The 24,212-nt window shown below is 37.5% G+C and overlaps 1 protein-coding gene across 3 annotated transcripts; it reads left to right on the top strand.

Annotated features, from left to right (window-relative positions):
* The first annotated feature begins 8,915 nt into the window (after window positions 1–8,915).
* Window positions 8,916–24,089, top strand: LOC128025361 (tudor domain-containing protein 1). Of its 3 annotated transcripts, none has more exons than XM_052611644.1 (26): window positions 8,916–9,073; window positions 10,684–10,849; window positions 10,932–10,990; window positions 11,408–11,492; window positions 11,722–11,836; window positions 11,944–12,007; window positions 12,136–12,198; window positions 12,275–12,454; window positions 12,636–12,779; window positions 17,180–17,348; window positions 17,437–17,523; window positions 17,610–17,786; window positions 18,582–18,689; window positions 18,794–18,964; window positions 19,086–19,337; window positions 19,418–19,552; window positions 19,644–19,751; window positions 20,097–20,267; window positions 20,427–20,768; window positions 20,911–21,027; window positions 21,147–21,263; window positions 22,300–22,467; window positions 22,611–22,985; window positions 23,212–23,292; window positions 23,499–23,536; window positions 23,658–24,089. In XM_052611644.1, exons 2-26 carry the CDS (start codon window positions 10,699–10,701, stop codon window positions 23,715–23,717), a joined length of 3,537 nt encoding a protein of 1,178 aa, XP_052467604.1. In that variant the 5' UTR covers window positions 8,916–9,073; window positions 10,684–10,698; the 3' UTR covers window positions 23,718–24,089. The 3 variants fall into 3 exon arrangements, with proteins under 3 accessions (XP_052467604.1, XP_052467602.1, XP_052467605.1); XM_052611642.1 differs by having other exon boundaries at window positions 12,115–12,198; XM_052611645.1 differs by lacking the exons at window positions 11,408–11,492; window positions 11,722–11,836; window positions 11,944–12,007; ... (1 more) ...; window positions 12,275–12,454; window positions 12,636–12,779.
* Window positions 24,090–24,212: the final 123 nt, after the last annotated feature.

Genomic DNA, 24,212 nt, shown 5'->3' with positions numbered 1-24,212 from the left:
TGGACAGCAGCAGATTGGCCTGATGTTCCTGGCAGAAGATCACGGTCTTACAGGTAAGTTGGAGAGATGTACAGCATATAATAATTATCAATTCAAGTTTTTAATTCTAAAAATGTTCCAGGCGGTCCTAATCAGGGAGAACCAATAAAAACACAAAACTCAAGTAGATTAGCACATTATTCATTGATATACTTTTTCTTATTTTCACCACACCTTAATGGATTGATCTGCTCCAAGTCTAAAGCAACAGCAGATAATGTCAACAAAATACCCAATCAATCTGTGAAGCAGACCTGTGTTAAGAAGCACAGGACAAGAAAAGCCTATGAAGCCATGTTTGGCTATGATTTACTAACAACACTCTGATAATGCATTTCATAACCTTGATAATATGTTTAATAATATTTTAAATGTATACCATAAACAATGTAATCATACTGTAAATGATTTACTTTTACATTTACTTTGTAAATTTACACCCTCAGCATTCATTTAATAAATGTCCCAGATACAATATGACTGCCTTTCTTATTGCTTACAACCCGCTCCTATATGACAGGCAACATGACCATCTGCAACACACACTTTCACACACTCATGTACAGATGCATGCAAGAGGCACAGATACTCTAGAACCAACCCGTTTTTTAACAGAAAACTGATACATGTTCATTGAAACACCTTATGTGTGCAGCTTAGTGAGCACAACTTTGATAAAATACTGAAACAGCATATTTTCTGAGAAAAAAAGTGTTGCTAGCTGTATTGCATGTAGAAACAGGAATTCTTGACTTATTCTACATTTCAACATAATTCATTCATACATAATTTGCATTTCTGTTTCAATTTCTGTGGGTTATGCTGGACAAATATAACACAAACACATATATATAAATAAAAGAAAAAAATACCTAAGCTCTAATATAATTTTCTGTGCCATCAAGGGGATTGATGTGTCCAGGAACATAGTTCCCAAAAGATAAATAATCTATCAGATGTACATGATTGTTTCTCCTCTATGCCCTGCCTTTCTGAAACGCGTCATTTTTTACAACCCTCATCGATCTGAAAAGCGAGGTGTGCTCTGATTGGCCAGCTATCCAGTGCTTTATGATTGGCTGAATACCTCGAGCTGTGATGGAAATGTTACACTGCTTACCATACTGTGATGCAGTGTCCCGGTCAGAACATTGGTGCGACAAGACAAAAACAATAAAACCCATTACATACGAGTCATTTGTTGTGTCCAGTGGGGACATAATTCCAGGTTACTGTGACTTATACAGAGTTTTTAGGCATTCTGTTGCAACATGCCACATTAACAAATACCATGTCTGCATTTGTGATCGGAGAAATGACAAACAACAAACACGACTCTACACCAGCGGTTCCCAATTCAAGTCCTTGCTCTCCTTAGCTCTGAATATTTTGCATGTCTCTCTTTGTTAACACACCTAATTCAGATAATCAGCTAATTAGAAGTGAGCTTCGTGCATGAACTGTGTTCCCATTGACATGGTCCCTTCACAGTGTTCAGTGCTCCCTACTCCCTGAGCAGGGGAAATCAGTTGAAGTTTACCTCACTTCAGAGCATTCATCAACTTCTTCACACAGGGACAAGTGTGACATCATATACTGTACCTTTGTAAATAAATACAATTTAAATTCACATCTCGCTCACTTCAATGCACTTCGAATTGAAATTATGGTGGAATATCCTGTGATGTCCACTTTGCAGGGCACTTACGTTCAAATAGAACAAACTTCTGAAGAGAAACATTCAAAATGTGCAGAGCAGGGGGACACGAGGACTGGAATTGAGAACCATTGCTCTACACTGCTCAAAACACGCGTCTGAAACATCAGTGGCAAATCCTTTACATATGTACACATACTTACACAATTAACTCAGCACAATTCATGGAGGGCCAGAGCCCTGCAGAGTTTTGCTCTAGCCCTGCCCCAGCACACATACATGTAGTTTTCAAATAAGCCTGAAAGACTTGATTAGTTGGAGCAGGTGTGTTTAAAGGGGTCCTATTTTGCTCTTTTAAAAAGTCTTGATTTTGTTTAAGGGGTGTACAAGAACAGGCCCTCATACTAGGTTGTATGAAAAACGCATAATTTTTCAAATGTTTTAAATTATTACAATACCTCTGTCCCCAGTCTGGCATGAACGGCTAGAATAGTTCCTGTATGAACTCAAGGTCCGCCTTCGAGATGTGCTGTGATTGGTTAGCTGGGCCAGTGTGTGTTGTGATTGGCAGCACTCAGCGCCTGGTCAGAAATGTCCTGTCTCTTACCAAAGCTGCCTGCTGTGAGCTTCAGTTGAAATATTGCATCAAAATCAAATCAATTTGAGCGCGATTTTAACCCGGATGATTGTAACCACTCTCAGCTCGTCTGTCTTGGGAACACTAGCACGTCTCTGACATAGTGATAACACTCGGTGCCTTTTCTAGTGCAGCTCATCCAGTTCTTGTCCCATTTATTGATCTTTGTGATATCACAAATCTCCGAACGTCTGCGTTGTAGTCCAAACGAGTCGTTAGTTGTAGTTTTTGAAAAGTAATTTCTGTTAGATAAAATATCTCCTTTTAAATTGGACTTTGTAACTTTGCAGATCTCTTTTTATGCTCAAACAGCAACATTACAGACTAACTAAAGTTGAAAAAGTGTGAAAGCATAACAGCACCCCTTTCATTTTGTAAATCTAAACACTGCAGGGCTCTGGCCCTCCAGGGGCCCGTTTCACAAAGGAGGTTAAGTGAAAACTCTGAGTATGTTAACCCTGAAATGAGGAAAACTCTAGGTTTTCTGTTTCAGAATGGGAGGTTTGTCAAACCCGAGAAAGCAGGGTAAGTCAAGCCCATTTCTGAAAGAGAGGTAACTTATACTCAAGAGTCAGTTATCGTAGTAACTTACTCTATGAACCTAACCTGGTCAGGAGCAGGTTTTCTTCGGTAAACCCAGAGTTTCTTTCGTTCTCCTCCCTCTTTTTAAACACTTCATTAATGCACGCTGAAAAAAGCTCTTCTTACTAAGCAGTTTTTTCTTCTTCTTTTTTTCCCCAAGTACAAATATAAAAAAAAAATAGATTATTCTGATTGTCTATTACTAAGAGCAAATCTACTGTAGCTCTGGCCTCCCTCGACACATAAGGTTGAATACGACAGGGAAAACCTTGAAAAACACAGAATTATGTTGCAGCCCAAGACAACTATTTTGGGTTATTAAAATTAGTGGATCCGTATATTAAATATGTATTCATTTGCAGACAAACAAAGAAAACTACATTTTCCGAACTGCTTTTCCTGTGTGAGTTGCAGGGATTCTGGAGTGTTTCGGGCCATAAGCAAGTATAGACCCTGGACACAGAGCCAGTCCATCACATGATACAGTACAGAGAGGAAGCCGGCTTTAGCTAGTTTCTCTGGCTTTTACATTTTCTTCCATGCAGGCCAAAAATGTTTTCTGAGTAATTCAAGTAATGTTTGGTATAACAATAATAGTTGATCATTACAACAGCTGACAAAATTACTTTTTGAAAGTAACTCGTAATTGTCTCCATCCTCTTTCTTCTCACCTCAGTGTCTATCAAATCATTACACAAGATCCTCATTTTTCTTTTCTTCCTTCCCCAGAAGTCCACAGGAGGAATGGTGCAGTTCATTCAGTCGTCACTTCCATCAGGACCAACACAAACTACTGAAATCACATTGAAAACAACACTAACTATTTTTTTCAAGAGTCAAGAATATACATGTACACCTTAAAATAAATAAAGACTGTTTATTAATTTATTTTATGGTAAAAAAAAAAAAAAAAAAACTATGTGCACCAGTCAAATGGCATTAATATCCTATACAAATATGGCCAAATAAATATAAATCAAACCTTGCTAAATTGACTTCTTTTAAAAATATCAAGATTTGTTGAGTTATTTACAACCTCAATTCTCTTTTTTCTGTCCTTAATGCCTGTAACTGCAAAATCAAGACATGTTAAACACACAATTAATTGAATAATATGAAATGATCGGTTCTTTTTGCTTTATTTGGTCAGCTACTGGACATTTAACAGACCACTCAAGTTCTGGCGGCTTGTGCTATAGTCGCTCTGTGGAGCCAAGAAAAGCCATCACAACAGCTGTGCACTTCAAAAAGAAGAAAGTTTGGTGAACTGAAGATATGATTCAATACAATAATGATTTGTTCACATAAAAGATTCATCCAGCACACAGATTCATTCATGAACCACTAACACAGAGCTCCTATAGTGATTCTGGCCTTAACCGACAGCACTATATACATAAACAGATGAGGAATATGTATTTAAACTGTAAACGAGGATGATAATGGTAATAGAGAAGCATATAGTACATGTAACAGAGCTCATGCTGCTCTAATTGACTTATTGATGACATCAAGTGTTGTTTACGTTCAAATGAATCTCAACATTCTATGTCTGTTCAGCAGCTTGAGTTGATATTTGAAAATCAACACAACTGTTCCTGAGGCTTTGAATCCTGATCAAGCTCTGCTACAAGCTCTTCACAACTCTACAATTTGGTGAGTCTCAGTAGTTTGTGAAGTTTTTCTTGATTCATTAGCATGGAGCAGCGTCGCTCAAGAAGAACCAGGGCTCGTCCCACACACCTGAGGGGCTTTGTAGTGGAGGGTGCCTCTTCCATTCGAGACCCATGTGAGCTTTCACAGTTGGCAGATGTAATCAGGTTGGACCATTCCTACAGCTGCGTCTCTGCGAAAGCTCGAAGACCCAGAGGTCTGGAGGAGCGCTACGTAAAGAATGCTGCTGTACTTCCTGACATCCGTCCGGCAGCATCAGTCTCTTCAGGGACACCTCTGTGTCAGCAGGAAGAGTCTGTCTCCATTCACGGCTGCAGCGTACAGGGCTACCAGGACATTTACCACTCTGTGGCTGAGCCTGTGATGAAGACACGCCGTGGTCGACGCCATCCCTACAGCCTTGAGCTGGGACTGAACATTAAGCAGTGTCTGTGGAAGACACTCAACTGTCCCTCACTGGTAGAGACAGAACAGCCTGATGGACGCATCCTGATCACGGAAAGCTTCTCCACAAACAACAGAAGCTTCGCCCCTCAAATTCACGTGGACATCAGTGAAGAGCCCCTGCCTGAGGAGCCCAGAAGAAAGAAGCCCAGACACTGAGTCATCACAGTGTCACATGGAGCCGAAGTATGTAAATACTGTATATAGTTATAGAGTCAGTTTATTTGTAGAGTAAGTTTTATTTGTAAGTTTATAATCTGTAGAGTACATTTTCAGCACATGTCCTGTTTTTTTTTTGCACTTTGCTATATGGTTTTCATGATGTTTTGAGTGTTTGATTTATGCATTCACGTGGTTCTGCCAAGGTTCTCTGTGCGGTTGTTAGGATGTTGTTTTGCGGTTGCTGGCCTCCTCCAAGTGTTTTTCGTGCTTCGCTACGTGGCTGTTAGTTATGCGTTATGCGTGGTTGTTAGTATGAGTGGTTAGTTGATTTGCAGTTGATTTGAACAGTTGGGTTAGAGTAGGTTAGGGTCCCTCACATGGTTTGCAGCTTGACGTGCTGTGAGGGCTTGTGTGCATCAGTGATGCTGAGAGCTACGCCACTGGTACTTCACAACTACTGGTAGGGTCTCCCATAGTGGACAGGTCTCAGCTGAGATGCCAGACGAAGACAAACCACCTGATTCTGGACAGCAGCAGATTGGCCTGATGTTCCTGGCAGAAGATCACGGTCTTACAGGTAAGTTGGAGAGATGAACATCATATAATATTAATGAATTTAAGTTTTTAATTCATTTTGCAGTCAAATTTGTAAACTTGTAAAATAATTCTTTCAATTTATAATCAGTTGATAATCACAATTAATTGCATGGTTTTTCAGAGTTAATCAACATGAATTAAAACTAAACTAAAAACAGATATAAAACAAAGCATAAAAACTAAACAACATCAGAAGCTCAAACTCAATATATACTTTTTACATTCAGTAGATATAAAAATATAAGCAGTGTTAAATGTGCATACAAATTTATTTACTTATAGATTTGTTTTACCATGCCAAAAAAGCCACTTCCTGTATCTTATATACATACTAAATTATTTGAATTAACGTTATATCATTTGTAAAAAAAAAAAATAGAGGAGGCACGCCGATTGTTATTATTATTAAACCACTTTAAAATGGCTTTTTGGTGGCTTTTATTCAGAAAACGTAAAGAAAACGACACACATACAGCAAGATAATATACATTAACTTACCCTTCTTAAAAGTCTTTGTGGTAAAAAAGAGCAAAAATACTTGGTTAGTTATCAGTCCAGCCGCTACGAGAGACGTTCAAACTAACAGCACGTAATTTACGTCTCTGTGATGATTGGTTGATTTACCAGAAGCGAGGCTAGCCTCCTCTATGATGTTCCTTTTCTCAACACTCCTCAGCGCTGAAAGCGAACACTCGATGCTGATTGGCTATTTTTTAACAACCGAGGCAGGAGAGCGCATCTCTCCCCTCGCCTTCTCTTTCACTTAGCGGTTTTAATTACATGAGCAGATTCGGCACAGCCTTGATAGAAAAGCACAGCTTTAACGTAATGGTATAAACAACTGTGAATTTAAAAACAAAAATATATGCATTATGAGACATTAACTGAAATAAATTGTGAATTTTATTAACATTAAATCGTCCTAATTTTCACCCTTAAAATTTGGGGGAAGCTGTGAGTCCAGCGAGCCGCCACTGTTTGTATATTAATTAAATACACTAAATATTAATTTCTAAATATGCAATATTTAAATCATTTTAATAATTACAATTTTACATTATGTAAAAACAGTCTGTAGGTGAATCAAATAAATTAAAATGTATTTGTTGAAAAAAAAAATCATTATGTAAAGAACTACAATCCAATTAAGTATTGCAAACGGCATAACATGTTATTAGAGTTGTAGACTGAATAATCTGTTTATAGGCTACCATCTATGACTTATTTATGCTTTTCATTTGTCGCTTTATATAAATGTCTCGGCTAAAAATATACATATAAAATGTTCCAGGCGGTCCTAATCAGGGAGAACCCAGAAAAACACAAAACTCAAGTAGATTAGCACATTATTCGTAGATATAATTTATCTCATTTTCAAAAGTAAATCATGCATCATGATTAAGTAGTGACTCACTTTCTTGGATTGATTTGCTCAAGTCTAAAGCAACAGCAGATAATGTCAACGAAATACCCAATCAATCTGTGAAGCAGACCTGTGTTAAGAAGCACAGGACAAGAAAAGCCTATGAAGCGATGTTTGGCTATGATTTACTAACAACACTCTGATAATGCATTTCATAAACTTGATAATATGTTTAATAATATTCTAAATAAACAATGTAATGATCTACTGTAATTGATTTACTTTTATATTTACTCTGTATAACATGTGAAGGTTATCTGAAGTTGAAAAGATATCCGATGATGCCACACAGTCTCAGAAACACACAGAGGCATACACTCGTCTCTCACCCTCAGCATTAATTTAATAAAGATCCCAGATACACTATGTCTGCCTTTTTTATTGCTTACAACCCGCTCCTATATGACAGGCAACTTGACCTATACATTAACACGCAGTTTCACACACACATGTACAAACGCATGCACAGAGCACAAATACCCTACCTACCCGTTCTGCAACAGAAAACTGATAGAAACAGGAATTCTCAACTTATTCTACTTTTTTTTTTCTTTTCTTTTTTTTGCATACATAATTTAAAAGCAATGTAACATAGACTCTGACTGCATATTTTCCTGTGGGTTATGTTGAACAAACTTTGAAATATAACAAAACAAGACCTAACCTACTATTTTTTTTCTGTGCCGTCAAGGGGATTGATGTGTCCAGGAATATCATTTCCAAAAGATAAATAATTTATCCTATGTGAGAAGTTAAGAGCAACTGGAGAAATTAGAGAAACAAATGAATAAAATAATTTGTATGTTTTAATGTCAACATTAGAAAATAACTAAATTTCCTTTACATGTGAATTATCTTCAGAAATTTAGAGTCCTCCATCTAGTGAATTTAAGTGAAAGTGAAATTTGTCTTAAAAATAAATGGTTTGTGACTTGACAACTAGATAATTTAATTAAAATATCTGAAATGAATCCAATTAAATAAATTCTGATGCACCTAAAAACAATTACCTTACCTAATAACTGAGTAAAACTTACCTTCATTTTTAATTAATGAAGCAAAATTGGCATGACCTCTGATAGTATCAAATGGTATAACATGTAATTTCTGTGATTTCTTTATAACAGCTACAGTACAACTGTTTACTTGCCTAATGTGTTTTACAACCACTGCCACATTGTGAAATAGCTGCTTTTTTTCTGGCTAAACAAAACCTAGCAGTTTTCCTTAAAACAAAAGCTGACTGACAGAACTGAAATACTTAAACAATCTGCAGATGCTTCATCCAGAACTCATAAATAAAGCTTCAGTTAAACAGTTTTACAGTTATTGCATTTACAAATTGTCAGAAGAAACCTTTTTCATGCAGTTCAAATCTGAATTGCATCATTTTTTTGAAACATTAGTAATTGCTTATTTTGCCTTTAACATTTACTTTAAAGTTCATTTTAATATACCATATAGATGTTTTATTTTCTATTACTGTAGGCTAACTTTTTATTGTTCTCGTCTATATCTTATCAATATCTGTGCTGGCTTTATACATTTATAAAAAAATATATATATAAATAATTAAATATATTTCCTAGCATAGACATTTACGTTCTCTTGGTAGCCTAAATTATTTGACAAGCAGAAAAAAAGGTCCTCACATGCAACACTCTCATAGGATGCCAACTGCCGTAAAACGCCAATGAAGAAGAAGCAGAAGAAAGCTCCTCAGCTCGGTCACGTGTAAGATCTCAGCGAGGTCGTTCAATTGCGCATGCGTCTTTAGTTTTACCGCGCGGTGACCTGCTCCTGTCAAAGTGAGGAACATCCATCATCTCCGCAGTAATATATTCGGCAAAGCTGAAAGGTAACTTACTTGTGTTTATTCATATTGCGTATTAAGTATTACCCACCAAATGTGACAAACTGAAGAGTATAATTGAATAATAAACGAGCTCTGTCGAGTAACCTAGCAAGCCACGTGTAACCAGAACTGGGTTATTCTCACAATCAGTCCGGTCATTTTTACATTCAATTCACTCGATTTTTTTCTTTAGTTCAGTGACTGTAATTTAAGTTTTATAAAGGAAAGTCATGTGAGAAGCTTATGCGTGCTGTATTGATATATTATACACACAGATAAGTATTGCGCGAGGACGTGGCCTAACGTTACATGATCCGCACGTTCTTTGAACCTTATGTCTCAGTGCTTTTGCTCGAGATATGTTGTGCCAGTTCATACTTAAAAAGAACTAGCTCAAAGTTCAGTTCACACAGATGATTCATAGTTCATTTTTTTTTTAAATGAACTAAGTTAACATATCTAAAAACGAACTAGTTCACGTTTATTTGTTAAATTCTTTTTAAGATAGGCCACTATCTTACTCAATAGAACCTCTTTACAATCCATTACCAGCTGCAAATCACTGCCACTCCAAAACTAATCAAAATTATTGTACCAATAAACAAGAGACAATTATTATAGCCAGGAGAAAAATAATGTTGAGATAGAGAATATATTTACCCCTTAAATAATGTGTAATCATGATATGTAGAAATTGGAAAATACAAGGTGCAGTCAAGGTATACTGTATGTTCAGTGAAACTTTTATTTAGCCAGCATGAACCAAATAACGCAGTATATTCAGGTTCACAGGGAAAAGATCAGTCTACTGACAAAAATCCAGCATATTCTGAATGGCAGTAACTGTGTAACGGTTAAGCATTTTCCTCCCATAGAAAACCATTATAAGAACGCTTAATGTAGATTAGAATGTCCTCTTATTATGTCGAAATAACGAGATATCTTGGGCTACTGTGTCCACCGTGGTCTCCTTTTTGATCAGCGGAAACGATTTTTGCTTGTTCGGGATCTGACTGTCCAGCGTATTTGAAAAAGTTAAGCAAACTTTCCTGTCTTTTTGACATTTTTCCCCTGCGTGAAACGATGGAGGCTAACAGCAGTCCTGACTAGTACAACAAGCGCGCGAGTCATGTGTCATTTTTTTTCATTTAGGTAATTAATTTTAGTGACACAGGAGGTGCCGGATCCAGTGCCGGAGGTGACGGCTCAAATTAAGCCCTGGTAAAACCTGACTTTTCAAATGAGCGTGAACGTGAACTGCGCGTGCTGTTCATTCCTGCCAGAGTGAGCACCGCTCTCGTTCACGTTCATTGAATGAAAAGTGATTCGTTCAGCGTTCGACGAAAATATGAACGCGTTCAGTGAACAATATGTTGATGCACAGCACTGAACTTACTTATCTAAAGCTCTAATCAAACTCACCTGGACCAACTAATTATGGTCTCTGAGTTCACTTGAATTTTTCAGACAGTTGTAATGTAGCAGAGTTTGAGCTGAAGTCTGCAGGAAGATGGATCTCCAGGAGCTAAATTTTACTAAATTTAGACGTGCATCATCCCAATCACACACACAGTGACCCATGGTACTGATTAACAATGTATCTTACCTCTCAGTAAGACTAAAGAAGAATGAATCGAGCCTTCTCTCAGACTCTGATGAGACCCAATCTCCCTTTGAGGAGACCTGCGACTGGACCGAGTTCACTTGCTCCTAGAAGCCCAGCACCAACTTTTCACGAGCTTGCTCAAGAAAATCTGCTAGCAAGTGACATGCTAGATGGTAGGGTTGAAATGATTTTAAGCATTACTCATGCATGTTGTGAAAAATACAATCTAGATGATTCTTTTTCCCACTTCTTCAGGTCCTATGGGTGATGCCGTTCGAAAGGAGAATGTGTTTTCTGCCAAAAATAGTCTGAATGTATGTATGTGATAACCTCTGTATAAATGTGTAAACTTTATAAGTAAAAATCCTAAATTCAAACTAATAGGTTTTAATTCTTTGACATTGGTTGTATTATGTGGATATATTTGATATATTTTCCACTTAAGGCTTTAAAGGAATAGGTCACCCCAAAAAAATACAAATTGTCATCGCTTATTTCCAAACCTGTATGGACTTCTCAATGGGAGCAAGAAACCGTTTAGTTGTCCACATTCTTCAAAGTATCTTTTATAGTGTTCAGCAGAAGAATTAAATTCATATACAGTAGGTTTAGAAGAACTTGAGGGTGAGTACATAACAACAGCATTTTTATATTTGGGTGAACTATCCCTTTAACCAGAAATCAGAGAGCATTCAGAAGTAGTTAAAGAATTAAAAATTTTTTTTCTGCAGTGTGGAGACTTTTTGTCTCCCTCCCAGACAGCAGGGTCTATGGTTGGCCCGCTGGTAAAGCTGTGCAATTACTGCAGTCACCAGGGTAGGTTACTTTGCTCGATTTCAGTCTTCAGCATTTTTTACATTTTGCCACACTGCAAAACATGTTTTTTCTTACACTATTTTGTATTGTTTTCCAGTACAAATATCTAAACATTAAGTCAAGATACATTTATTTGAGAAGCCAATATGCAAATATGTTTTTGTTGGTTTTGATGAGCAGAATGAGTAGAGTAATGTTTGTTAGTAATGATTTCTTGTGTCTTGTTTAGGAAACTTCAGGTGCAATCGTTGTAAAAAAACGTACTACTGTTCTGTAGCTTGTCAGACTCAGGATTGGAAAGCTCACCGACATCTCTGCAAACCAAGCATCTCAGAAGTTGCCAGGTACTAGCAAGTTTTTACTACTGTTTTGACTATATTCATGTCATTTGTGTGTTCGTTTGGAAGCAAAATGCAAAAACGTGCCTTTTCCTCCTGCTTTTTTCAATTAGTGATAAAACTAAGGAATCCACCGCTATCCCAAGTGAAAATGGACTTGGTGGCCTTCAAGCTAAGGTATTTAATTGTTTGCTATAGTGACTTACAGTTGCATTAGTTATTATTCTATCTAATTCCTTCATATGCGTGCATCACTTTTTAAATTTTTTTTATATATAATAAAGGAAATCTGTGTTCATGTACAGCCAAAGAGAATGTATCGACGTGATTTGCGCAAGAATGTTGTTTCCAAAGGATCTGAGATTCAGGTACTTTTCTGTTTAGGTCTACATTGCTTTATGACCCATGTACAGATATTATACATCACAGAGGATCTTTTTTCAGGGTACAGTGATTGATCTGAGGAACCCTGGGGAATTCTCCATTCACCTGCAGTCAGTGGAGATGATGGAGTCCCTAAAAAACATCACCACAGAGCTCCAGAAGGCCTATAGTGCTTCATTTGCTGCAGAGTACAAGCCTGAAATCGGGGAGCTCTGTGCTGTAAAATTTTCTCTTGATCGGGTGAGGCACTTTTTTTTTTAGTTACATTTGTCAGATCCAGTATTACTGTTTTTGTGAAATGGACATTAATGTACCTCTGTGTCAGTGCACAGCTTAACAGGACAATGGAGTTATTTATATCAGAACATAGACTGGAGTGAGTTTTGTTGTGCTCAGTTTGGTCTCTTTCATGTTGTTTTAGAACTGGTATCGAGCTGAGGTTCAGTCAGTCGATGTGGCCAGCAGAGTTGTTAGTGTGCTTTACATCGACTTTGGAAATGAAGAGAATGTTACACTTGACAACATAAGGCCTCTCTCCGAGAACATTGATGCTGCACCACCATTTGTGAGTAATGTTTCCATTCTATTATACATACATTATTATTAATGTGAAAAATTTCCATAATTAGGCCATCCTTAAAAATATTCTTGTTTGCCGTAACCCGACCGACCCTGTCAATTTAGCACCGACTCAATTTTTTCTTTATTTTTTTGCTTTTAGTCCGACCGACTTGCCGATTATAAATTTGTTTTAAGAACGAACCAATTATTTTTTTACTCTTCAAACAACTAATACAAACACAATAAAATTCTCTTAATTATATTTAAGTATTGTAAATATATAAATTGCCTCGGCCTACATACAAATGAAGGCTATCTTCTTTAATAAAAAGAAAAAAAAACCTTGACGTCATCTGTTTACACACGGATGTCACACTGTGGCCTGTACATTCGCTTCTTCTCCTCTCATTCACTGTCAGAGTCAACGGTTCGTGCTTGGTAATGATGGCTGCGGCTGCAGTAAACTAAATGTTCGCGGTCACTGTACAAAGTCATACGGGTAAGGGCACCATAATACATCTAAAAAAAATCATTAAAACAGCTCGACACTGCTTTAACTTGGCACGAGGTTCTGGAAAAACTGTGCCCAGATCTTTTCCCATCCCTTCTCCTCTCTAGTCTAAAACCGTGACCGTGTCGACTGTCACTTTATGTTCGAAAATTTATTGCACGAATCAACCAACACAAGTTTAGAAAACGAAAATAAGATATTGATTTTAACGGCCTTCTCTCAGAGCGTGTCCAGGTTTTTTTTTTTGTTTTTTGGAACAGGCGTCACACAGCAACTGCAGCTTCGGACAAACACGCATAACAGCAAATAATACTTCTGCACACGGTTTCTCTTTTTACAACAGAAATGTGAATTTTGCCGGTATTCAGACAGTCTCATGCATAATTGTATTCGAATTTTAAATGCATAATTTCAGTTAGGTTGAAGAAAAGCTTTTTGATTCTCTTCTGAGGCTCAAGAGATCATCGAGCAAAATATTACTGCACGTTTATTCAAAGCATTACAATACATGACTGTGAAAAAAACATAATATTTAAAATAATGTTTATGAACCAATTATTATTAAGTAGCTTAAAGAACTAAACAAAACAGCATAATGTATGCATGTATTGTTAAATAAATAAGAGCGGAAAACCAGTCACACAGAATATATTTTTTCATTGAAAAACATGAGATGCAGTGGGATGGGGAACAAAAACCCAACAAAGTCTCGAGTTAATTTAAATAAATAATAATTAATTTTACATGTCTTTCTAAACATGCGGCTCTCTTGTGTGAGACGCGAGTCCAACAGTGTCCCAATGTGCGAAATATGTGTTCTGTGTGAACGGCTTGGATTCAGTTTTGATGTAAACAAGATCTTCTCCACATTGATGTTCTTTTTTTTTTTTAAGTGGCTTCAACTGGATAGGCTAACATAACCTTATAATGCAATGGCACATACATCGTCATTGCATCTCGTGCGCGTACACTAGGTGAAAGATGAGAAAGCAGATACTGCGTGTCGAGCTCGTCCGCCTTTGAAAGTTGTGTAGACACAGCTGTGCACGCGGCAAAATGGATGGAACGGTTGTGGACGGAGCAGGAATGTAACTGTCTAAATCATACGCACAGTTCCATTGAATGATAAATGTGTTTAAATGATGCGGATGTACCCAATATACGAAGGAAACTGTTAAAATTAACCACAGCATTAACAACGACCTTGAAATAAGAGCGCAAGATTTATCTGATAAAATTAGATGCATTTAAGTAGCGTTTGTTTCATTAGCAAACAGACATCTGGCGCGTTTTCTCTCAGAATCATTCGCTGATGGAGAGGAAAAGTTAAATAGAGATGAAGACGTTTTCACACTGAAAGAGAAGCGATCTCGCTCTGATAGACGTGCCAGGCTATATCTGCAGCTAAACTGAATTAAAGCAGAATGAACTGATAAAAAAAAAAAAAAAAAACCACAAAGAATTTATGAATGATGCAGTGCTAATTGACATTTATTACAGTACAGAAACTATAAAGTATATTTTCTACCTTATTCTGTGCAGAAAATTTAAATAATTGCTAATTAAATGTAGCCTAGTATATAAAACAATCATAAAATTGCCATTAGGTAAAAAATATCGTTTACAAATGATTGATTATTGTCCAGCAGTGTATTTGATTTATTACAGCTAATTTTACAGTTTTTTTTTTTTTTCTAACCTATGGTTCTCTAACCATAAATGCTACTGTAATTTGCCCCCTGACTAAGCATTTAAAGAATTTAGTAGAAGCATTTAAATAATCCTGTGAATGCACTTAAAGAATGCAGAATCGAATGGTTATAATCGAATCGGATCGAATTTAATTGTGAATCGAATCTAATTGAATCGTTCTAAATTTGCAAAAATCATTCTTGAATCGAATCGAAAACCTATGAATCGTAATCGAATTGAATCGCTGCCTTGCCAAAGATTCACAGCCCCAATATATAGGGTTGTGCCTATAGACAATAGCAGTGCGTCGAGCTCGTCATGACTCACATGTATCGTCGATCTCATGGGCTGATGATATGACGATTTGAAAATGACCGAATCAGAATGAGCTTTATTGCCAGATATGTTTACACATACGGGGAATTTGTTCTCTTGATAGAAGCTCTGCAGTAAAACAGAATGACAGCGACAGAACAAAAAAACACATAATACAAGGATAAAATAGAAAAAAATACAGAAGTAGGTAAGGGATGACAATATACAAATTGACAATTGTATGGCAGGTATATTACAAAAAGCAGTTATGCATGCACAGGTATATTATGTGCAAAGTTTAAGTGTACACTATTTTTATATGTGAACGTTTTGTATGTGAAATGTTATTCACATTATTAAGTGAGGTCAGTATGAAATAAAATATACAAAGTGTATGTAAAATTGACAGAAAACTGTGTGTGTATGTATACATGTATGTATGTATGTATGTATGTATGTATGTATGTATATCTTAAGGGTGTAACGATACGCGTATTCGTATTGAACCGTTCGGTACGAGGCTTTCGGTTCGCGGAATGCATTATGTACCGAACGGTTCGTTGGACTAATTAATTATATGAAAAAAAAAAAAAAAGTGAAATATAATGATATGCGTTCAACAAGGTAGCCCAATAACCCAAACGACGTAACAGGCAACGCCCCTGACACTCCCGAAGAAGAAAAAAACACCAACTTATGTTTATGTTAGTCTACTCAGTCAGGCGCTCGCTCACTCAGTACGCGCTGAAGGCTCAGTGCAAAATAGCCAATGTGTTTAACAGACCAGAAATGGAAGATCCTCCGATAACCAACAGGTCTGGTGTTTGGGTGCACTTTGGATTCCCTGTAAGCTATAATGGTGATGGCAAGAGAGTGGTGGATGAAAAAAACAACGGTATGTCGCATCTGCTACATGACAATAGGGTACCAGCGGGATAAAAAAAAACAAAAAAAAACACCAGCAGGAATACTTGAAACATGTCAACTCATTTACGCCGACATCACCTTAGTGTGTCAGTATCTGGGAAAAGACGAAAAAAAGGAGAAACACACACACAAAACAAACTATCCCCGCAGCCTTTTGACAGACATTTCCAACTGACTCAAACAGGGCAAAAGACATCACCGCGGCGATTGGTAGGCTACACTTAACGTTACATTTACATTATAGCCGCGGATTCTATCATCCAAAGTGCACCCAAACACCAGACTTGTTGGTTATTGGAGGATCTTCTATTGCTGGTCTGTTAAATGCATTAGACATTTTGCAACGAGCCTTCAGCACGTGCTGAGTGAGCGAGCGCCTTAGGGGCCATTCAAATATCGCGCCTAAAAACGCGTGGAAAACGCTATCTCCTCCTTTCCAAAGCGCTCGGGCAGAAGCTCCGCTGAAACGTCTGCCTTTGCTAAGCAACAATGACGTGCTCTCTCCATGAAGACGCGGAAATTTCAGCAGCTCTAAAAATCGCTTGCAGTAGGCTATCTCTGCTACTAAATTTATTTAAAAATTGCAATCCATATACAACTATGATCAGCTGTTCCTTCATCTTGGCTGAGCTTTCAACGTTGTTACGGGAAAGGACGAAGCTGATTGGTTAGTTCTTGTCACATGACCCGCGGTGCGCTTGCGGCATTCTGAAAAGTTGAGATGTTTTACGTACCGAACGTACAGAACCGTGACATCAGTGTACCGAACCGAACCGTGAATTTTGTGAACAGTTACACCCCTAATATATGTGTATGTACGTATGTCTATATGTATATATGTATGTATGTTTCTTTTGTTCTTTTTTTTTTTTTAAAGCTCAATCTTGTTTATATGACTTGCCATGCCACTGTTATGCTTTTGCCAAACCAGAATTTTTTTTTTGTGCGTGTCTTGACAGGCTTTGCAGTGTTGTGTTGCTGGGGTAAAGCCTCTGACAGGAAGTTGGACAGGCGAATGCACTATTGCTGTTCGGCAGTTAATTGCTGGAAAGAGTCTGACTTTCACCGTGTTGGATATCATGAATGATGGAGCTCTGCTTGCGGTAGATGTCCCTCTAAGCACTCTTGGTAGGGCATTCATGGTTCATTCATTGCAGTGGCTGTTTGAAGAGCTTTGTGTGAAACACAAGATTTTCATTCAAAATTTGTTTCACAGGTAAATACATGAGCATTTTCCTGATAGAGCAGGGCTATGCCATAAAGGAGGACATTCTTGTCAAACCACAAATTGAACATGACATCAGTGAGTTGCTTCTTTATCTTGTCTTTCATGAATTGTTTCACATTATTTACATTTTTTCAACTCCATCTACTTGAATCTATCTTCAGATTCATTGATGACAGCATCCTTTGAGAACTTCAAGCGCTTGTCTGGAGGAAAGAATGAGAACTCCGAAGCCAGGCCTCCAGAGTCGTTGACTCAAGGAGTGGGTGACACATTCACTGCTATTGTCACCCACCTCCAGTCTCCCTCAGAGATCCTCTGTCAGAAGCTTGAAAATGCGAGTGAGTTTTCTGCAACTCAATTTAAAAGACAATTTTATCTCTGTGTTGTTATTGCTGCATGACATAGGTGCACATAAATCACCGCTTAAAAGTTTGGGGTCTTTAAGTGTTATAAAAAAATTAGCATTTAAAAGCTACATTTCAGGAAACCAGCTCAATTGCAACTCAAAACTAGCCCAAAACCTTTTTTTGTTTTATTCTGGGGTGTAAAATGAAAAATATTTTTTGGTTGGGTTCCCCTGATAAGTCACACTCCAGGGGCTAAATATCAGGTTTTCGCTTTAACCCGCGGACACAAAAATCATCCCACATCTAAAGTGTTTAAGTAGCCCAATTCCTAGGCAACACTGCTATATTTATTTGATCAAAACCACAAGAACAACAATTAACAGTCAATGTAATACAATATTAAAATGTGATGCCAAAGTTGAATTTTCTGCTTCATTCTCAGATGATCCTTCAGGAAGTATTCATATATGTTGCTACTGACATGTTAAAACAGTTGTGCTGATTAATATTTGTTAATTTAACTGTTAATTTTTTTTCTGAATTGTTTTCTTTTTTAATCATAAAAACATTTGAAAATGGAAATCTCATTACAGTATACATGTATTTTAATGTCACTTTTGATCAATTGAATGCATCCTTTGGTGAATAAATGCTAATTAAAAATAAAAATAAAAACAGACCCAAGAATTTTAGAAAAAGCTATTTAACATCTGTTGTCATTTTCTGCTTTTTTTTATAAAATATATCCTGTAGGTTCAGTGTATGATGTAATTTTCATGTATGTAGGTGTAATCCAGCAGTTGCAGGCAAACTTAAGGGAGCACTGTTCAAAAACTCCAACCAGTGAGAACTTCAGACCTGCACCAGGAACTGTCTGCTGCTCACTATTCTCTGGTCAGTACTGTGTCTTTTTTTTATTTTTTTATTTTTTTATTTTCTTTTTCCTTCCATACTGTTCCTTCACATACGTCTTCTGAAGTGATTTCCATGTGTTACAGAGGACAACCAGTGGTATAGAGCTAAGGTTCTAGCATATTCCTCAGAAGATCGTGTGTGTGTTGGCTACATAGACTTTGGAAACTCTGAGGAAGTCGAGTTATATCGGCTACGACCAATCAGTAATGAGTTGCTGGCTTTGGCAACTCAAGCAATCCCTTGTTCTTTAGCAGGTACAGTGCAATTATTAATTCAGTGATAATTGGCTCAGCATATACAGATTTGCATGCATGCAGAAAAAGTCAAAGATTACTACCAAGGTTTCTTAATTCATTAACATTCATTTTGCTCTAGGTATAAAGTCTCCAACAGGCACCTGGCCAGAGGAGGCTGTTTTGATGGTGAAACGTCTGGTTTGCAACCGCTTCATACGGGTTGAGATTCTGGGTAAGAAGGATGGTAGGGCTCTGGTGTCCATGATTGATGAGTCTAGTGACCCTCAGACCAATGCCGCTGAGGTGTTGGTTAACATGGGTTATGCTGCCATTGAAAGTGTGGAGACCAAGAAGAATGAACCTACTCAAGCCCCCTTCCCAGAAGTGCCTTGTAAGTGAACAAACCTCTTTTATTAATTTAAGCCATTTCTGAAAAGGATAATTGATGTACATTTCCAAATTTTACTCTAGCCCTCAGTCCACCTGTTGTTGAGAAAATGGAGTGGACTTGTGCTGAACTTCCGTTTGATGGCCAGAAGGTGGAACTGGTAATCAGTAGTCTAAAGAGCATTGATGAATTCTACTGTTATAACTACAGCAAAGCAGGTGCGATTGTCCATCAGTGTTATATTTTCTACTTTGTGGGACTCATTACGTTTACGTTTGTGATGAAGTATTTTGTGGTTATTTCTGGCAGATGCACATATCCTGACAGAGCTGTCCTATGAGCTCATGAAGCATTGTGAATTGGAGAGATCTTCCTTTACCCCAACTGTGGGAAAACCGTGTTGTGCTCTCTTCACAGGTGATACTGACTCATCCTTCAGAAGCAAACACCTTGGTCAAAGTAACACACTTACAATGAAAGTAAACAGAAACAAACCAAAAAGTACACTTTTTTTTTTTTTTTCTGTATTGAATCAAAAATATATTTTTTCAGGATTCTTTGATAAATAGAAAGTTCAATAGAACAGCTTTTATTTGAAATGGAAATCTTTTGTAACACAATACTGTGAAATACTTTACTGTCCGTTTTGATCAAATTGATGCATACTTGCTAAATTCAAATATAAAAGTAATACTAATAATTTTGCCATAAACTATTGTACAGATTTGATTTCCAATATTTATTTTTGCTCCCTGTTTGAAGGAGATGCCCGCTGGTACAGGGCCATGATATTAGAAGTGTGTGGAGAGGGTAAGGCCAGAGTTTATTTTGTGGACTATGGGAACTCTTGTGAGGTGGAGGCAGCACATCTAAAGGCCATCACCCCAAGCCTGCTCAAACTGCCTTTCCAAGCAATTCGCTGCTGGCTTGAAGGTTTGTTTCTCTGTTGGTTTCGGTATGGCTATGAATTATTTGAAATGATTTATAGGATCTTTTCCACTGATTAACTACACTAAGTAAATATGCATTCTGAATATGAAGTGTGTATTCTGTATATAATATTGTAAAGGCATTGTATATATGTGTGTGCAGGAGTGGAACCAGTGGAGGATCAGTGGAATAAAGAGGCAATTCATAAGTTTCAGGCTCTTTGTGCCGGTCAGCCGTTGGGTGGCAGAGTGCTGTCCATCTCTGAGAAGGGTTATGGGGTGGAGTTGGAAAGTGCCGGACAAAGCATTGCTGCCATGCTCATCTCTGAGCACCTTGCTAAACCTTATGAACAGGTGAAACAGCCTCCTGTGCAGCCAGATAAACCAACCAGTCAGATTGAGGATCTGCCCACCCTTAAACCCATTGATCAGAGTCCACCGGCTGAAGAGCCTTTAAAAGTGAACAACAAGGGAGCTGCCAATGACACAGAAGTTTCAACCTCAAGTAAGTTAGCATAACTGATTCTGAAACCTTATGTGTATGTATCTTATCAAGTTTAGTAACTGCTATTACTAGCAATATGCAAGTATTTTTTTTATTTATTTGTTTTGTTGTTGTGTATGATTAAATGTTTACTTTCATCTAGTCGGCTCTTTTCCTTTGAACTGGAAAACTTTGGAGCTGTCTTGCACTGATACTTTCCAACCAAGGGTGGCAGCGGTGATCAGCCCTAGTCTTTTTTACATAATGAATCCTGGACAAGGTGTGCACTCATAGCAAAGCATTTGAAGCATAAAGTCTAGCTAGACTGACTATCATGGTTATATTATCAGTACTATCATAGCATACTTGACATTCAGCTGATTTTTGTCCTCCCCACAGTGAATGTAGAGGGTCTGAAGGCTGTTATGACTGATGTTGCGAAGTACTGCAGCAAACAGCCAATCCCCAATCAGTGCCACCCTTTACCAGGAGCAGCTTGTTGTGCACAGTTCTCAGGTCAGTTTCACCTTCACCTATGGCTTTTAGACAGAATCATCAACTTTACATGACCTGTAGTGTTATTAATCTGTATGGTAAGTATTTTTAAAGAAACAGCAGTATTTGAGAACTTGCAGTTCCTTTCAAAAGTTTGGGTTCAGTAAGATTTTCTTGCTTAATTTCTGAATGAATTTCTGATTAAGCTGATAAAAATGGCAATAAAGACTTTTACGTTGTTACAATTTTTTTCAAATGCTGTTTTTTATTTTTTTTTTACTTATCAAAAATTGTAGCTTGAGCATTATATCAGCATATTATAATTATTAATGAAGGATCATGTGACACTGAAGATTGGAGTAATAGCTGCTAAAAATTCAGCTTTGCCATCACAGTAATAAGTTATTTTAAATGGTAATATTTCACAGTACATCTGTTTTACTTTGTTTTTAATCAAAATCCATTAGCATTTTCATGATTTGTTAAAAATATAAAGGAATTACTATATTACCCATTATGTATTTGTAATGAAACATTCCAAAATAACTCTTTAAAGCAATAGGGGAGGACTCATTGGTTGAATTCCTAACTAAGCAGGTAATTCTAGGTCTGAGACCGACACACCTGTAGTCCACAGCTTTTAAACTATGGCTATAAAAGTGGGTGCACCCATCCACTGTTTAAGTAACTGTTTTAAAATGTTTTTTTTTTATCCATTAAACATTATCTATAATATATATATTATGTTGTGTGACTATGTGATGTGGTTTAATGTGAGTGTATATGATGCTATGTGATGTGTTTGTGCTATAAATATCCCCTAAATCAGGGGTGTCAAACTCAATTCCTGGAGGGCCTGAGGTTCGTTCCAACCCTGGTCCAGCACACATACCATGTAGTTTTCAAATAAGCCTGAAGGATTTGATTAGTTGGATCAGGTGTGTATAATTAAGGTTGAATCTGAACTCTGCAGGGCTCCGGCCCTCCAGGAATTGAGTGACACCTCTGCCCTAGACATTCTTTCTTAAAGCAGTCCGATTCAACTCTGCTTATTTAGGTGACAAAAACTGGTACCGAGCTGTTGTGTTGGAGGTAACGAGCAAGCATGCACATGTAATTTACGCCGATTATGGGAACATGGAGACGGTCCCTGTCTCCAGTATCCTTCCCATCACCAAAGAACTTCTCCAACTTCCATTCCAGATCGTCAGATGTGCACTGGCAGGTAAACCTGGCACATGAGCTCTAATCTAAATGCACAAATCATTGCCAATGTTAAAACCCTTATAGGTCACAGGATAGATTTAGATTTCTTATTTAAGCTATGATGAGTCATAATTGTGACCCTGTTGTTTATTTTCTTCACAGGTAAAGAGAACTTCCCTACAGTGTGGCCCAATGAAGTTTTGGAACTATTTGGGATTCAGTTGAGTGGGGGCATCCTGGCATCTCTGCATGGCTTTGATGGGACCTCCAACTTGCTTACCCTTACCCAGCAGTCCGGTCAAACTAACAGGGACATTAGTTCCATTATTATTGGAGCTCTGCAGAAAGGACAGAGCAAGGCTAACTCAAAGCCGCCTGTCATTGCTGTTGAGGAAAAAAAGGATGTAGATCAGCGGCAGACACAAACCGTCAGCTCAGTCAAGGCCACAGATCAACCTCAATCTGCACATGTTGAGAAACCTGACCCTGAAGATCAAGCCCCACCTCTAAGTACCAGCTACAGGCTTGAGAAACCAGGTGAGGAATTAAAAATTAAGCAGAATTCATGTTAGCAAGATGTGTAGTAATATAATTGTTTACAGGGCTTGCGCAGGAATTTGCCTAGGATCTTTAGCAATGAAATTCTGGTGCACAGGTGCTGTTCCACCTGGTGTTCTCAGCTGTAACTCAAAGGTGTTATTTAAAAGGAGCCTTGTCATCATTTCCAGGGGAGCAGTTGTCTAACATTTATGTCTGCTTTCAGAAAACCTGTCCAAGACTTCCAATGCACCAAGACTGGAATGCACGGAGCCGCACAAAATTACAAGCACAAAGGACAGCAATGGTGGGTGGTGGTGTTGTTGTTTCTGAGACCGATAACTTGCAAGAGATTGAGCATCGTAAAAAAAAAAAATGGTTTAGCATAGTGCATGACCAACTTCTGGTTTCTTCCTAAGTGGCTACCTGATGTACTCTTGGGAGCTTTAAAATACAATTGATTTATTATGTTTTTTTTTTTATTAATATATCTGCTTGATTCCCCCCCCCCAGTTCCTCAATCATGCTGCTGTCTTGAGTTGAAACAAAAGGTTGGGAAAGCTGCAAACACAAGTCATGACATTTTTGGAAAGCAAATGCAAGCCAATATGTTAATTAACGCATACATACGACTTGTTATATTTCTTTTAATAGTCTTTTCCCCTTTTTCAGATTGACCATATTGAGAAATTGATTCTTCTCCTCGTAAAACAAGCTGGTGGAACCAAATAGTAACTTATCAAGATTTTCAGTGTCAAGTTCAAAATGAATAACCACTGCCCAGGACTTTTTCTTTTCTTCCATCAGTGAAATCTTGTTTTTGAGTTAATGTATCAGTGGTGTTAAACATGCTTGTTGTCTCTGTTAGCACTTGAGAAAATAGATTTTAAACTCAGAGGCATGATTATTTTATTTTTATTTTATTGCACCAATGTTATTGCTAGTGTTGTTTTATTATATACAATGTTTATTGCTTTTTTTTTCAGTGGAAAACTATTAACCGTTAATTATGCAGCATTGCCATTCAGTTTTTTGACCATCAAAGGCTAATTTTGTTCAAGTGAGCCTTTTCATGCAGATTAAAAATACTTGAGTTTGTTTGAAGTCTTGTGTTTTTATTTATTCACCTAGTATGACTGATTTTCGTAATATCTTATGGAATTTTCGTTTTGGGGTAAATTATGCCTGTAGTTAACCCAAGACCAATTTGAGTTGAACTGAGGATGA

The sequence above is a fragment of the Carassius gibelio genome, chromosome A12 (genome assembly GCF_023724105.1).
Source record: "Carassius gibelio isolate Cgi1373 ecotype wild population from Czech Republic chromosome A12, carGib1.2-hapl.c, whole genome shotgun sequence".
In the NCBI taxonomy this organism is placed as follows: Eukaryota; Metazoa; Chordata; class Actinopteri; order Cypriniformes; family Cyprinidae; genus Carassius; species Carassius gibelio.
Note: the sequence above shows the minus strand (reverse complement) of the source record. Positions and strands in the feature narration are given on the sequence as shown.